A 16,055-nucleotide genomic window follows, 5' to 3' on the forward strand; every position below is an offset into this window, starting at 1 on the left:
TGTCTAAATGAATAAAACAGTTTTTTGTAATGTCGAGCAAGGGGCCTTTGTTTATGTTCTTAAGAATTTCTAGATCTTGTTCTATGGTACTAAAATTGTTTTTTTAGTCATGGATGTGTTGGCTTATTGCCAAAAACCTATCATACTTGGCAATGACATGTTCAAGGTATCTAACTTTAAAACTTCTCCCGGTCTGTCTGATGTATGAGGAAAAACAATTATTGCATTTGATACAATAGACGCCTGACTTTGTAAAAATGTTGGATTTGTTTATTGATCTGGAATTGTGCACTATTTCCATATTTTTATTGTTGGTTCTGTATGAAATTTTGATATTATGTTTCTTAAAGATGTTGGTTACACTGTGTATATTTTCGTTGAAGGTGAAGGTACATACAGGGCGGGGTTTGGTTTTTCTTTACATAATGTTGACTTTTGTCTATGTTTGCATTTGTTGAAAATACGTTCTATGAAAGAGGAATTATATCCATTATATTTAGCAATGGAACATGTGGTGTTCAATTCTTTCTTTAGATTTTCTTTGAATAATGGTATTTTTAGTGCTCGGTCTACCATACTGTAGTAAGTGGCGCATTTATGTATGTATGGGTGTGTAGAGTCTCTTCTGATGGTTGTTGCTGTTTATGTTGGTTTTCTTTAGATATTATATTCTAATGAGAAAGGTAGTCTCTTAATTGTGAGGTCTAAAAAATTTATTGAATTATTGGATTCAGACTCCAATGTGAATTTTATATGAGGATCTATGTTGTTAAAATTGTTAAGGGTGGTAGCTGCATTTACTGTTCTATCATCTAGAATAACCAGGGTGTCGTCGACATATCTGGACCAAAATAATATGTTTGAGAAGATTTTATTGTTATTAATTGCCGTGTGTTCTAGGGAATCTATATATATCTCCACCAAAATCCCCAAGGCTGGTGACCCCATAGCCAGTCCATCTTGTTGATATATGCATTTATCAAATGTAAAATAGTTGTTGTTAATCACTAATTTTAGGACCTGAATGAAATCTTGGATCTCAAGTTTACTTAGCCCACTATGTGCATTTAGGTTGTTACGGATAATGAGAAAGAGTTTTTTTAGTGTTAATGCTGGGATACATATTGTTGATATCAAATGAATGAATGGTGTGATAAGGCTGTATTTTGAATTTGTCCATTTTCTTTTATTAATTCAAGTGTTTATTACGGATTTATTCGACTGGAATTTATAATTTTTACTAAGGAATTTCTGAATGAATTGGGCCAATTTGTATAATGGGCTAGGTCTATAATTAATGATGGGGCATGTGGGGACGTCGGTCTCATGGAGTTTGGGTAAGTTTTGGCGGTAGGTAGACCGGGATTCATATTTAGTAATCGTGTTTTTTCTTGTTCTGTAAAAAGAAATGATGTGTTTTTTGAGTTTGTTTTAAGAGACGTTGAATTTTCTGGGTTAGATCTTGTTTAACTATGGAGAAGGAGCCATCATTGAAAAAACTTTTTATTTTTTCAATATAATCGGTTTTATCCATGGCGACGGTCGTATTGCCCTTGTCATCTTTTGTAATAATAAGGTCATGATCTTTAATTTTCTTCTTGAACTTGGTGATATGTTCTCGTTCAGCGAAAGTTTCTTTGTATATGTTGCTATTAGTAGGTGTTGTTTTGTTTTTAAGATTCTGCATTTTGTTTAGTTTCCTTTTGACGTCCAATCTGACCTCGTCTTGTAAGTCTGAAGGCATTTTGTTTATGGCTGTTTTTGATTCTATGACTAGTGTGGTAGCGATGTTAACTTTGTTTAAGTTTGGCCAATTGTGTTTCGGACCTTTTACAAGGATCTCAATCTCCTTGTCTGATAGTTTTGTTTTTGTCAAATTAACTATTGTTAACTATTGTTCTGTTAAAGAATCTTGGTTACTGAGTTTGTTAGAAGTTTCTGTGATTGGTCTTTTAAACCTTGTGTTGCTTTTGAGATTATTAAGCTTCTTCTTTTGTATTGATTGTTTTTGAGCTAGTATGTTAAATAGTTTGTCTGCAACTTTTGTGTGAAATATCCCATTGAGTTTTAGAAAGTAGGCATGCTGTCTCAAGGTGCGTCTCATATAGTTTGTTGTTCAAGAAAAAATTTTTCTTGTATAGGAATCTTATTTCATTCTTAAGCCAAATTTTGTTTACTTTGATTTGGGTTTTAGAGTATTGAGGGGATTTACGTTGTTTTTTTCAGGTTGGTTTTAAGGAAATTCGGAGTTAAACTGTATGATAAACATTGTTTCAAAAAGTGAATGTCCTTGCCCAATTTTGCAATCTTTATTTTTAGGCCCATCAATATATGGGCCTTAGATTTTGCCTGGTAAGCTTAAGTAAACTTAGGTAGACAACCTGTAGCATATGGATAGCCACAACTATGTGGTCAAGTAATAAAAGTGCTTAATAATCTACCAGTTTCAAGGCATAGATCAACGGTGTGTGTTTGTTCAAGCAAAAGTATCATTAAACCAAGTGTTAGAATCAGTGTATAAAGATGTATAGTATCAAAGTGTTATAGCATATATCAGTGGTGAGAGTCTGGAATATATACTGATACATAAAAACGGTGAAAGGAATTATATTGGGCTCACTATAAATGGTAGTTCAGTCCTCACTGTTGTTTTCCACTGCTTTTTAGGACACTTTATGTTCATAGGGCGAGTCTTCCAGCAGTTGTTAATGTTTTGAGTTTTTATTGTCTATTTCCGGGTATTGATGAGGTGCTCATGCACTGATCATGGTCATGTCAGAATATAGCTATTTTATAGTCAGTAGAGAAGTTATTTGAGATCTTAGGTGGTGTCCTATCTGTTTAATAATTTTCAGAGGGTTAGGCAAGCTCCATAATGGATGTACTGTACGAATATTGCAGCGCACATATTCACCCAGGGAAAGAAGAGAAAATTATCATGCTCTCTTTAAATTCAAGGGATCCATTTGGTGAACCCTGGCACCCAAATTATGGACAGTTTGGTTAATCACTTTATTTTATTCAGTTATTTGTTTCATTAGTATGAAACATACAGTAAAATTTTTTGGCCTCCAAGTATGGGGCTAATGAATTCAGTAGTACAATCCATAATTACACTGTTGTTGCCCAAGCATGAGGCAAGTATCATAATTATATTTCCATTTAGTGTTTAGGTCTTAAGGGCTCACAACATCCAAATTGAGCTTTCATAATATACATGCATATAATGCTCTTTTAACTGAATTGACTCCAAAGTGCCAAAATTCAACCATCTAGTCTTGGATGTATGTATAGAGCGCTTAACCAGCTTTAATACATGGACGACTCAATATTGTATTTAAATTTAATTCATGAGAATAAAATTAAATATTATTTTTTATCTACCTACAGTACTTCACAGAAACAGCTATCATGTACTATCAGTTTGTTTTGTCACTGGTCGATACACAGGGTACTGAGAACTGTATTTTTATCACTTCCCTTTTATAAATTGGACTATGAGCTGTGAAATTAATATTCTTATAAGCAACTAGTCTTCTATAGAGCCCACACTTTAACATGCTGAACTTGGAGAGTTGATCCATCTCCTGACCATGATGGGTACCAGTTGTCTTTATTCTGCCAAAAATTCACTAATGCCTGAAACAAAGTATTGCATGTATAGTTGTTACTTCATTTATGGAGATACACATATTTTGAGGACTTTCTTTAAATGTACATAGTAATAAACATGAGAGCTGAACCAAAGAGAGATATTTTCTAAAGAGTTTACTTCTTTCTTCAAGAACACAAGATACAGCAAGCAATGTTGTTACTTCACAAGTTATTTGAACACCTTTAATTCCATTTGTGGCTGAATTTAACAGGTGGGATAGCAGTGCAACCTATCAGTCTCAATGATAAATGTATATTCTTAGGATGATGATTAACTTGCTTATACACTGACTGACAGAGACAATGCAACACCAAGGAGGAGTGGTTCGAAAGGGATGAAAGTTGGGGAAAAAACAGAGACGGCACGGATGAATAATTGATGTTTATTTCAAACCGATATGCAGGTTACACAATGCGCACGGCATCGACTCAGTAGGATGTAGGACCACCGCGAGCGGCGATGCACGCAGAAACATGTCGAGGTACAGAGTCAATAAGAGTGCGGATGGTGTCCTGAGGGATGGTTCTCCATTCTCTGTCAACCATTTGCCACAGTTGGTCGTCCGTACGAGGCTGGGGCAGAGTTTGCAAACGGCGTCCAATGAGATCCCACACGTGTTCGATTGGTGAGAGATCCGGAGAGTACGCTGGCCACGGAAGCATCTGTACACCTCGTAGAGCCTGTTGGGAGATGCGAGCAGTGTGTGGGCGGGCATTATCCTGCTGAAACAGAGCATTGGGCAGCCCCTGAAGGTACGGGAGTGCCACCGGCCGCAGCACATGCTGCACATAGCGGTGGGCATTTAACGCGCCTTGAATACGCACTAGAGGTGACGTGGAATCATACGCAATAGCGCCCCAAACCATGATGCCGCGTTGTCTAGCGGTAGGGCGCTCCACAGTTACTGCCGGATTTGACCTTTCTCCACGCCGACGCCACACTCGTCTGCGGTGACTATCACTGACAGAACAGAAGCGTGACTCATCGGAGAACACGACGTTCTGCCATTCCCTCATCCAAGTCGCTCTAGCCCGGCACCATGCCAGGCGTGCACGTCTATGCTGTGGAGTCAATGGTAGTCTTCTGAGCGGACGCCGGGAGTGCAGGCCTCCTTCAACCAATCGACGGGAAATTGTTCTGGTCTATATTGGAACAGCTAGGGTGTCTTGCACATGCTGAAGAATGGCGGTTAACGTGGCATGCGGGGCTGCCACCGCTTGGCGGCGGATGCGCCGATCCTCGCGTGCTGACGTCACTCGGGCTGCGCCTTGACCCCTCGCACGTGCCACATGTCCCTGCGCCAACCATCTTCGCCACAGGTGCTGCACCGTGGACACATCCCTATGGGTATCGGCTGCGATTTGACGAAGCGACCAACCTGCCCTTCTCAGCCCGATCACCATACCCCTCGTAAAGTCGTCTGTCTGCTGGAAATGCCTCCGTTGATGGCGGCCTGGCATTCTTAGCTATACACGTGTCCTGTGGCACACGACAACACATTCTACCATGACTGTCGGCTGAGAAATCACGGTACGAAGTGGGCCATTCGCCAACGCCGTGTCCCATTTATCGTTCGCTACGTGCGCAGCACAGCGGCGCATTTCACATCATGAGCATACCTCAGTGACGTCAGTCTACCCTGCAATTGGCATAAAGTTCTGACCACTCCTTCTTGGTGTTGCATTTGCTCTGTCAGTCAGTGTAGATTGTTTAAAAGTCATATAGGGGAGCTAAAACTGAGGTTCCTGGCATCCACAAGTGGTAACATAAAAGGAAGAGACAGTTGATCAGGAAATCTTTTTGTGTTATACTTGCAATGAATTTAATTACAAGAAGGTGTCCTAGTAAGAGTGTAGTGTGCTTACTAGCAGATGGTATTGCACAGTGTATGTTCTGGCAGATCATGTGAGTGGTATTTACAGGACTTAGAATTACTTCTGTATATTTGTTATACAGAATACTAAAAATACCTTTGAATAAAGTAAATATTTCAAAGTACCAGCTTAAGTTGCTGGCTTGTCTTATACAGAAATAGAAGACAACAGGATTTATTTTTCAGCCTGAAATAGAAATGGCCAAAGTTACATTAAACCATTTTTTGAGATGAAATAGATCTTCAGACAAAACACATGCTCAATCATGATAGCAATGAAGAAATGTCCCAGTCACAGAATTGAGTGAGAAATATCTTTGGAAAAGAGACAATCGTATGAATTTACACGGCAATCTACTATATTCAGTTCATGAACAATTTTTCCTATTACCAGGTAGGTAGCTTATATAAAATGTATAATGCATGTATAGTAACTGGGATTGAGTCCTGATTGGATGAAAATATACCAGATTGGAAAGAGAATACTAACTGGACAAGAGGCAATATGAATTCAGGTATGGACATTTATACGAAGACTAATTACAGTAGCTTGTATTCAACAGCTATCTTTCTTTCTTCTTTCAAATGGACCTACCTGGGACCACACTTGTTAAACCGTTGGGCTTTGATCTTTGTCCAGTATTGTCACAACAGGATATATTGAAGGTTTTGAACTGGAAGGATGTATTATACTGTGATAGATTTGTCTAATACTTTTGATCATATAAATCATCAAATCCTGTTAAGTGAAATGCAGGAAGTTTGGACACAAAGCTGACAGGATAAGTAAGTACATTCTTGAAGGGAAGAAAGTGAAGGATGAGGGTGCATGGTCCTGTGTCAGAAGAAGTTAAGGAGGAGAAAAGGTTGCCACAAGGTGACAATGGGGCCATTGCTTTTATTTATGTTCTTTTATGATACAGGCATTTGAAAAACATTAAAAATGAGGATCACAGTATAATTATGGTTTGCAAAGAGATTATGCAGTACTGGAAGATATTTCCAAATATCGTACTATGGTGTCCTTTGAATATAAATACAATGAAAAATCTAATATGATTAAGGGTTAAGGTGGTTGAAAACAAATTAAAATTTAGAAGTAACTGGAGAGAGGAAATTTGGTACAGTACTCTAACTGTATAACTATTTGAATGGAATGCTGGTAGTCAGGTTTTATAAAATACTGGACAGGTTAACGACAACCTCATCAATAATGACTTTGCTGCCGTTTCCTTAACTTACATAAACTTTTATTTAACTTCTCAATTAAAGCAACATTTGTGGCAAATAAAGTCTTTCTCACCTTAGTGGTGCTATCCTTCCATGGTTTAGCACGGTTGTTAGAAACAGAATCATCAGGAAACACTCGAAAACCACCCACACCAAGGCCAATGGTTATATAGAACTGAAATATAATTTTTTAAGTTAAATTCAATTTTCTATTGCCTCACTTTGGATTAAATTTCTGTGTAAAAGTGCATAATACAATGACACTGGGATGACTATTATTAGAAGTTACTTAAAGGAATATTGTTTTCAAGTTATATCACTGTATTACACTTGTGTCACATTCTATGGTCGACTTTATCAAATGCTTTTTCAAAATCCATATAAACAACATCAATCCTTCCGTTTGTATTAATGGTATCATACAAATTTTGAGTATAGCCCAAAATATTGGTTATAATTGATTTGTTGGGTACAAATCCATGTTGAAATTTAGATAATGCAATCTTTACATGGTTATAAAACTTTTTTTGCAATATATGTTTGTATACCTTAGCTATGCTGTTGATAATGGACACTGGACGATAATTAGATATCAATTCAAAACTCCCTGTCTTAAAAATGGATGTAACTTTTACTACTTTCTATTTCTCAGGAAAGGATGAAGTGTGAATAGAAAGGATGAAAATGAAACTAATTGATTAGCCAATAAATCGGCACAAGCCCTAATTATATACGGTGGTATGCTATCAGGACCATTCAATCTTTTAGGCTTTAGTTTACCATTAATAACCTTTTTCACCTCTTCAACAGATACCTCACTGACATATAATATCTTAACAGAGGGAATTAGGAGAACGTCATCCAAAGCTAAATTATCCAATGTGTAATTAAAATCTGATCTGACGTAAACTGATGAAAAATATGGAGCAAAACCATGAACAACATTACTGCCCTCGTAACTCTCACCATTATACTTAAACATAGTTCCTCCTGATCTCATGAGTTGCTAATTTTTAATGTGCCTCCAGAAATGTGTTATATCACATTTTAAAGGAACCTTGATATGCAGAATTTATTTTTTACTTTCAATTCAAATCTGAGCTGTTAGAATCATCACATTACCTGGAAAATTTCCTCTTTTTGGCACACTTCCTTTTCTTTTTTTATTATCTGAATGATATCATGATTAGACCAGACTGCAAATTTTGACTTTTTAATGACATGACCCTTAGGTATGCAATTATCGAAGCATCTATATAATGACAAGTAAAAGAAATCCACAGCCTGATGCACGTTCTGATACGTATACAATGGGTTCCAATCAATATCTCTTAACTCATAATACTGTTGTAGAAAATCTGCTTTCAGTTATTCTACCACCCCCACCCACACGGGGTTCAGCCCGAAGGCCTGCAGATTATGAGGTGTCATGTGGTCAGCATGACAAATCCTCTCGGTTGTTATTCTTGGCTTTCTACACTGGGGCTCACTATCTCACCATCAGATAGCTCCTCAATTCTAATCACGAAGGCTGAGTGGACCTCATACCAGCTCTCATATCTAGGTAAAGATCCCTGTCCTGGCTGGGAATCGAACCCAGCACCTCTGGGTAAGGGGCAGGCACGCTACCCCTACATTGTGGGGCTAGTTGAAGCTTTATATGGAAACTGAATATTAAATGGTTAAATAAACTATTGTTCTGCATATAAAATATTGTATGAAATTAGTAAGTATGAGTAACTTAATTTACTCTTAAAGGTGTCATTCTTAAATGAGTGGAGTTGAACGATTAAAGTAGTGTGCTTGTTAGATAAATACGGCTGGCAGACCATTTCCTGACTTTCTAATTCTATATTCCGCACCCCAATCTGTAATTTCCATTTGTCTGGTAGATCCCGTATTCATGTGGGAAAAAATAGTTGCCTTAACTTATGTCCCAACCTTTGTATTTTACCATTTCAGGTAAAATTTTCTTTATTCTTGCTATTTAATTGTACTGTAACTTATTTCCTATCAGCTCCACTGACTTGATCGTGATTTCATTGCCACTTTTATTCCTCTCCAAATGAACTCTTGTTCACCACGTAGGCTACTTGGAGCCACCGGCAGTGCCAATGCACTATGAGAGACTTTGTCTCAATTTCATTGCATTCCCTTTTACACTGTGAAGATTTTCTCCCTCAAGGATACTGGTCACCTCTAGAGGGCAAGTCCTCATATGACAGATAGGGGGACTCTACAGATAAGTAGGGTTGGTTGAAATATCCTCCAGTTTCCCAACTCCTCCAACTTTTTTGGTAACTCAAATGTCAGCACACACATAACTTTAAGAACATGAGATAACAAAGCTCAAGCAGATGAAATGAAGCCACATCATGCTCACCTCTTCATCGAATGGTGCCATTTTGCTGCCTTGTGACCAGGGTATATTTTGGAACCGAGAAAATTGTGATAATTTGCTAAAACCACCAGCAGGAGGTGTTACTCTTCCTATATCCCGTCCATCCACAGTGAAAGTAATATCATCTGTAAGGAGAGGAAACTACATTGTTATGGTAATAATTTCTCGAGGAACAATACACTATCGCCTCATTTCAACATAATGAATAATGTTATTGTAAACATTTCTTTTGATAGAATAACAAATGATGGAGAACTCTTGAATGCTTTCTTACAAATAAAATCAAGATATCAGTTTTTGAATTTATAAAAATATCCATCAAGAAGTACTCAGTAACATTATTATTACAAGCAGTGAAAGAAGAGAAAAAATAATGGCAAGAATGGAACAGAGATAAAAAAAGAAGAAAGCAAAAGGAAGCATCTTGATAATAAAAGGAAATTTAAGAAATTGGTAAGAGATGAAAAGCTGGGAAGAATTTATATAAAAGATGGAAACGGATGGAGCTGGCAGTAAAAGAATGCTGTATGGAATTATATGAAGTAACTAGCAGTTACCCACGGCTTCGTTCACGTGGATTTCATAAAATAATAAAAGTAATTTTTCCTCAGTACTGTACTAAGACATTATCTGAAAATTCCTAATGTATAAACATTCCCCGACAAATTGAGTTTCATTTAGCCCGGAAACTCTTTGTAAACCACGTTTGTGTTATTGTGTTTTGTGGCTAAGATGACCATGCAACATAGAGCTGTACATATGAGAAACAGGCTTTTCTCAAATCGAAAAAAAGAATGTTTATTTTTAAAGTAGATTCCAAATATCTATCTCCACGTCGTGAAATTTTCAGTTTTTGAGATAGGCTATAAGAATCCCCATTAAAAATGTTTAACCCTTTTATCAGTCCTTCCCATTTTCTGAAAACAAAAAGAAATACATGTTCCTTTACTTTTAAGGGAGATTTCAAATACTAATTTTAGCATCTGTAACATCAGCAGTTTGTGAGATATAAGCATCCTCACAAAAAATTATTCACTTCTTTTTTTCCACTTCTTTTCACCCCTGTCAAGTGCCTTTTCTGAAAACAAAAGGTACATGTTCCTGTATTTTTTAAGAACTTTCCAAATACCAAGTTTCATGTCTGTAACATGTTAGGTTTTTAACATATACTGTAGATATACCGGTACTTGTTTTCAAATTCACCCACTTTTTCAATTCTTTTCAACCCCTTAAGTGAATTTTCTGAAAACAAAAGGTATGTGTTTCTTTATTTTTAAAGGAGATTCAAAATACAGTACTGGTACCAAATTTCATGTCTGTAACATCTTCAGTTTTTGAGATATAACAATCCTCACAAAATGAATTCAACTTCTTTTTCCATTTTTCCCACCCCCTCTCCCTTTAAGTGGACTTTCCAAAAACAAAAAACATGTGTTCCTTTATTTTTAAAGGAGATTCAAAATACCTACTTTCACGTCTGTAACATCTTCAGTTCCTGAGATATAAGTATCCTCTTATACAGAATTCAGCTCCTCCTTTACTTATTTTCACCCCTCCCCCCAAGTCGATTTTCCGCAAACAAAAAATAAGTGTTTATTTTTTAAGGAGATTCCAAACCAAGTTTCACATTTGTAACATCTTTATCTCTTAGAGATCCTCATACAAATACAGTAATTCAACGAATATTTCAATTCTTTACCCCATAAGTGGATTTCCAAAAAACAAAAGAAGACTTGTTTCTTTATTTTTATAGAAGATTCCAGATACCAATTTTCACGTCTCTAACATAATTTTTTGAGATATAAGTATCCTCACAAAAAGAATTAAACTCCTTTTTCACCCCACCCCCATTAAGTTGATTCCCTCACAAAATTTGTGTTTCTTTATTTTTAAAGGAGATTCCAAACACCAATTTTCACGTCTGTGACCATCAGTTTTTGAGATATAAGTATCCACACAAAAAGAATTAAATTTTTTCACTTCCTTTCACCCTCCCTCCTTAAGTAAATTTTCCAAAAACAAAAGTACGTGTATATTTATAAAGGAGCTTCTAAATACCAATTATCACGACTGTAACATCTTCAGTTTTCGAGATATGTGTCCTCATAAAAGGAATTCAATTCCTTTTCACCCCCTCCACTCCCATGTTTATTTTCCCCTTAAAATGTCTGTTTCTTTATTTTAAAGGAGATTCCAAATACCAATTTTCACATCTATATCAACTTTGGTTTTCAGAAGATATAAGTACCCTCATACAAATAATTCAATACATTTTTCAATTCTTTCACTCCCCTTAATTGGATTTTCCAAAATCAAAGGAATATATGTTACTTTACTTTTAAAGAGGATTCCAAACACCAATTTTCATGTCTGCAACATCTATAGTTTTTGAGATATAAGTAGACTCGTACAAATAATTGAACAAATTTTTCAATTTTTTCACCCCCGCCTAAGTGGATTTTCCGAAAACAAAAAAAATTTGCATTTCTTTATGAGATTCCAATCACCAATTTTTACGTCTGTAACGTCTTCAGTTTTTGAGATATCAGTATCCTAATACAAAGAATTCAACACACTTTTCAGTCCTTTCTACCCGCCCCTCCCCCCTTCCCCAAGTGATTTTTCCTAAAAACGAAAAATACGTGTTTCTTATTTTTGAAAGAGATTAAAAGTACCAATTTTCACTTCTGTAACATGTTAAGTTTTTGAAATATACTGTAGATATGCTCATTTTAAAAATTCACCCCCTTTTTTGTTCCCCGTAAGTGGATTTTCCAAAAAAAAAAAGTATCTATGTCTCTTTACTTTTACAGGAGGTTCCAAGTACCAGTTTTCAAGTCTGTAACATGTTAAGTGTCTGAGATATGTTGTAGGCCTAGATATATATATATATATATATATATATATTTATTCCACCCCGTTTGTCACACCCGTTCACCCCCTATTCATTGGATTTTTCAAAAACAAAAAATACATGTTTCTTTATTTTTAAAGGAGATTCCAAATGCCAATTTTCATGTCTGTAACATCTTCAGTTTTTGAGATATAAGTATCCTCATAAAAGGTATTCAACCAATTTTCCCCCCTTTTTCATCCCCCTTAATGGGATTTTGCAAAAACAAAGAAACATATGTTTCCTTATTTTTAAAGGAGATTCCAAATACCAAGTTTTACGTCTGTAAACTTTTAAGTTTTTGAGATACAGATAGTCTCGTTTAAAAATTTCACCCCCCTTTTGACTCCCTTAGCAACAAAAAATATGTGTTTCTTTATTTTTAAAGGAGATTCTAATTGCCAATTTTTACATCTGTAAAGTTTTAAAGTTTTGAGATATGGATACACTAATTTTAAAATTTTCTAAAATTTCACCCCATTAATTGTATTTTCCATAAACAAAAAAATATGTTTTTCTTTATTTGCAAAGGAGATTCCAAGTACCAATTTTCATGTGTGTAACATCTTCAGTTTTTGAGATATAAGTCTCCTCATAAAAGGTGTTCAACCAATTTTCCCCCACTTTTCACCCCCTTAACGGGATTTTCTGAAAACAAAAACATGTTTCTTTCTTTTTAAAGGAGATTCCAAATACCAAATTTCATGTCATTAAACTGTTCAGTTTTCGATATATCGATACACTCATTTTAGAAATTAACCCTCCTTTTCACCCCCTCAGCGACGGAACATCCAAAAATCTGCCCTCAGCAAGCACCTACATTGTAATATGACTGTATTCTCAAAATTTCATTCCTTTATGTCCACTAGTTTTGGCTCAGCGATGGTCGGTCGGTCGGTTGGTCAGTCAGTCAGGAAAAGTTATTTGATATATATAGATAGGAAAGAAAGAGTTTGTACAAAGCTGATGAAAGGGGAAGATGAAGAGTTTATAACAAAACCAGAAGAAATAAAGAGAAGATGGAAGGAGTATTTTGATAAACTGCTGAATGTGAGAAATTGTGCAGAATGGGGAAGGCACCATGGATGGATGAAATTAGTGTGGAAATAATGAGGGCTGCTGGACCTGTTAGACTACAATGGGTGTACAGATTGTTAAGGTGCCCTATGAAAATAGAAATGTATGCCAGAAGACTGGGAAAGGGAATAATAATACAAGAACAGGGACAAAAAAAGTGTGTGATAACTATAGAGGAATCACACTCTTATCATAAGTGGCAAAAATAATGGAAAGGTTATTAGAGAGGAGAATGAGAAGAAAGATAGAAGGAAAGTAGCACAAGAAGAACGGTATGGCTTTAGAAATTGAAGATCTACAGTGGACCCTATCTGCAGCAAGAGGCAATTAATGGAAAAGAATTGGGAATATGGAAAGGATCTGGTCATAACATTCATATATCTAACAACAGCATAGTGTTCCCAGGGAGAAGGTTTGAGAAACTATAGTCTTGAGAAACTATAGTCAGAAGGAGACTGGATACACAAATTGTGGAAATGGTGCAAGCATTGTTCAATGACCTTTTCAGCAGCGTAGAGTCTCCAGTTGGAAAGACTGAATGATTTGGAAATGAAACTGGACTAAGACAGGGGAGGGTTCTGTTACCTCTTATTTCTAATGGTTATTGATGAAATTGTAAAGGAGACAAAGGAAGGCTATGGGAAATGGGAGATATTACTATTATTTTTCTTTTTGTTACAAGTTGATTTTCGTTGCACTGATGCTTGGATAGGAAAGGGCTAGGAGTGGGAAGGAAGCAGCCGTGGCCTTAAGGTACTGACCCAGTATTTGCCTGGTTTGAAAACGGGAAACCATGAAAAATCATCCTCAGGGCAGCCGACAGTGGGGTTTGAACCTGCTATCTCCAGAATACTGGATACTGGCCGCACTTAAGTGACTGCAGCTATCGAGCTTGGCAAGTTACTACTATTGTGGTCTGGGGAATGAACAACAAAGTACAAGAACAACTTTTTTTTTTTTGCTAGTTACTTTACGTCGCACCAACACAGATAGGTCTTATGGCGATGATGGGACAGGGAAAGTCTAGGAGTGGGAAGGAAGCGGCCGTGGCCTTAATTAAGGTACAGCCCCAGCATTTGCCTGATGTGAAAATGGTGAAAATGGGAAACCACAGAAAACCATCTTCAGGGCCGCCAACAGTGGGGTTCGAACCTACTATCTCCCGAATACTGGATACTGGCCGCACTTAAGCGACTGCAGCTATCGAGCTCGGTCAAGAACAACTTGATGCAGTGAATGAGGAAATTGAAAAGTATGGTAAGAAAATCAGCGCAGAGAAAAGCAAAACCATGGCGATATCAAGAAGAGAAAGACAAAGGATCGTCATTGTGAAAAATGGTGGTCAAAGCCTTGAAACTGTTGACATTTTCAAGTACCTAGGGAGTGAATTGATGCAGAATACATGGTTGAACATAGAGATTAGCAAGAGGGTGCAACAGGGCAATGCATTCTACCAGAGTGTAAGAAACCTTGTCTGGGATAAGGAAGCAATAATGTACAAAATGTATTATGCACTCATAAAGGTGAGACCTAAACAATGACAAGTAAGAAGGAGAGTAGAATTCATGCCAGTGAATGAAATATCTAAGTATGATAGGAAAGACAGCTTGAGAAATGTGAGAAAGGAGGTCCAAATTGAAAATATAAATAAGATAACTGATAGGAGTAAACTAAGATAGTTTGGACATGTAAAGAGGATGGAGGAGAAAAGAATACCAAAACAGATGGAGACTAAGTTCGAGGGTAAGAGAGCAAGAGTGAGACCTAGAACAAGGTGGATCAATTCAATAAAAAGGAGTGTAAGAAAAAGAAACCTGGTCTGGGACAAAATGGTGGAAGGAGAGAGGAAGGTGAAGTCCTGACCCAGCAGGAGCTGGATAAGGGGAAAGGAGGAAGAGGAGGATGAAATTGTTTACAAAATTCTTACGTAGGTCTTGTACTGTAAATTTTAAATAAATTTTAGTTTAGTAGAAAAAATATTCATATAATCACAAAAGTATCCCTACTCAGTTTTTCATTGTTAGCGTCATTTCATTTCATAAGGAGATGAAAATGACCATCATCTTATTACTTTTGTATTTTTAACTGTACTCCTCATACATTCAATACACAATGGGGTGAGTATGGTTGCAGTCGATAACATATGATGCCGGAACGAGCTAGAAGACATGAAGGAAGCACAATAAAAATTGTGTAATGTGGTAGAAAGGAGAAACAGCAAGTAGTAAATGGCAACACCACTTCTGTAGGCCAGAACAAGATAAACCAGCCGGACAATGTATCAGCAGTTAGAACGAGATGTGCAGACCGACCGACCGACTAGGTTTTAAACGTATACCGGTACAGCACAACACAACACAGTATAACAAACAAAACAATAAAATTCAATATAAAATAACACATTCTGGAGTAGATTAAAGACTTAATGTTAGGTAGTATGATAGTCCCATGATGTTCTCACACTTACCCTAGCAAATAATTTATAGCCAACCATGAAGATGAGAGGACACCACATATAACAGAGACAGATGTGTGACAAACAGGTTGTGTGTGTAAAGCCAACAATATAGCGGCAAGCAAGAGTCTCTGTGTGTTTATTCTGTGTTCTTATAGGAGTTTTCATGTCTAAACAAATAGTGTGTCCAGAAGAATATTGTGATGTTAATCTAGTTGATCCAGGCAGTGTGTAGTGAAGTGCTCAGAAATACGTCTATACAATTTAAATGCCTTTGTTTGTATTCCACATACTCAGGGGTCACTGGCAGGCCCAAGCCTCTCCTGCAGGGAGTGTATGACATGTAAATAGACAACGTGGTTGGACAATAGCACAGATAGAAGCCTGTAAAATGCAACCAGAAGAATTATTAAAGGACCACTCATTTTGTAAAGTAAAATTAAAATGTGGACTACCAATTATAAGGGTTAA

At 36.7% G+C, this 16,055-nt stretch overlaps 1 protein-coding gene across 1 annotated transcript in view; it reads right to left on the reverse strand.

Annotated features, from left to right (window-relative positions):
• Positions 1-3,003: 3,003 nt before the first annotated feature.
• LOC136856981 (beta-1,3-glucan-binding protein 1) overlaps positions 3,004-16,055 on the reverse strand; it is a 175,052-nt gene continuing 162,000 nt past the window's right edge. Inside the window, exons 7-9 of the mRNA XM_068225023.1 lie at positions 9,142-9,284; positions 6,832-6,933; positions 3,004-3,639 (exon numbers count right to left, since the gene is read on the reverse strand). Coding sequence (XP_068081124.1) covers positions 3,538-3,639; positions 6,832-6,933; positions 9,142-9,284 — 347 coding nt within the window. The 3' untranslated portion in view covers positions 3,004-3,537. The remainder of the gene's footprint in view (positions 3,640-6,831; positions 6,934-9,141; positions 9,285-16,055) is intronic.

The sequence above is a fragment of the Anabrus simplex genome, chromosome 1, assembly GCF_040414725.1.
Source record: "Anabrus simplex isolate iqAnaSimp1 chromosome 1, ASM4041472v1, whole genome shotgun sequence".
NCBI classification, from domain to species: Eukaryota; Metazoa; Arthropoda; class Insecta; order Orthoptera; family Tettigoniidae; genus Anabrus; species Anabrus simplex.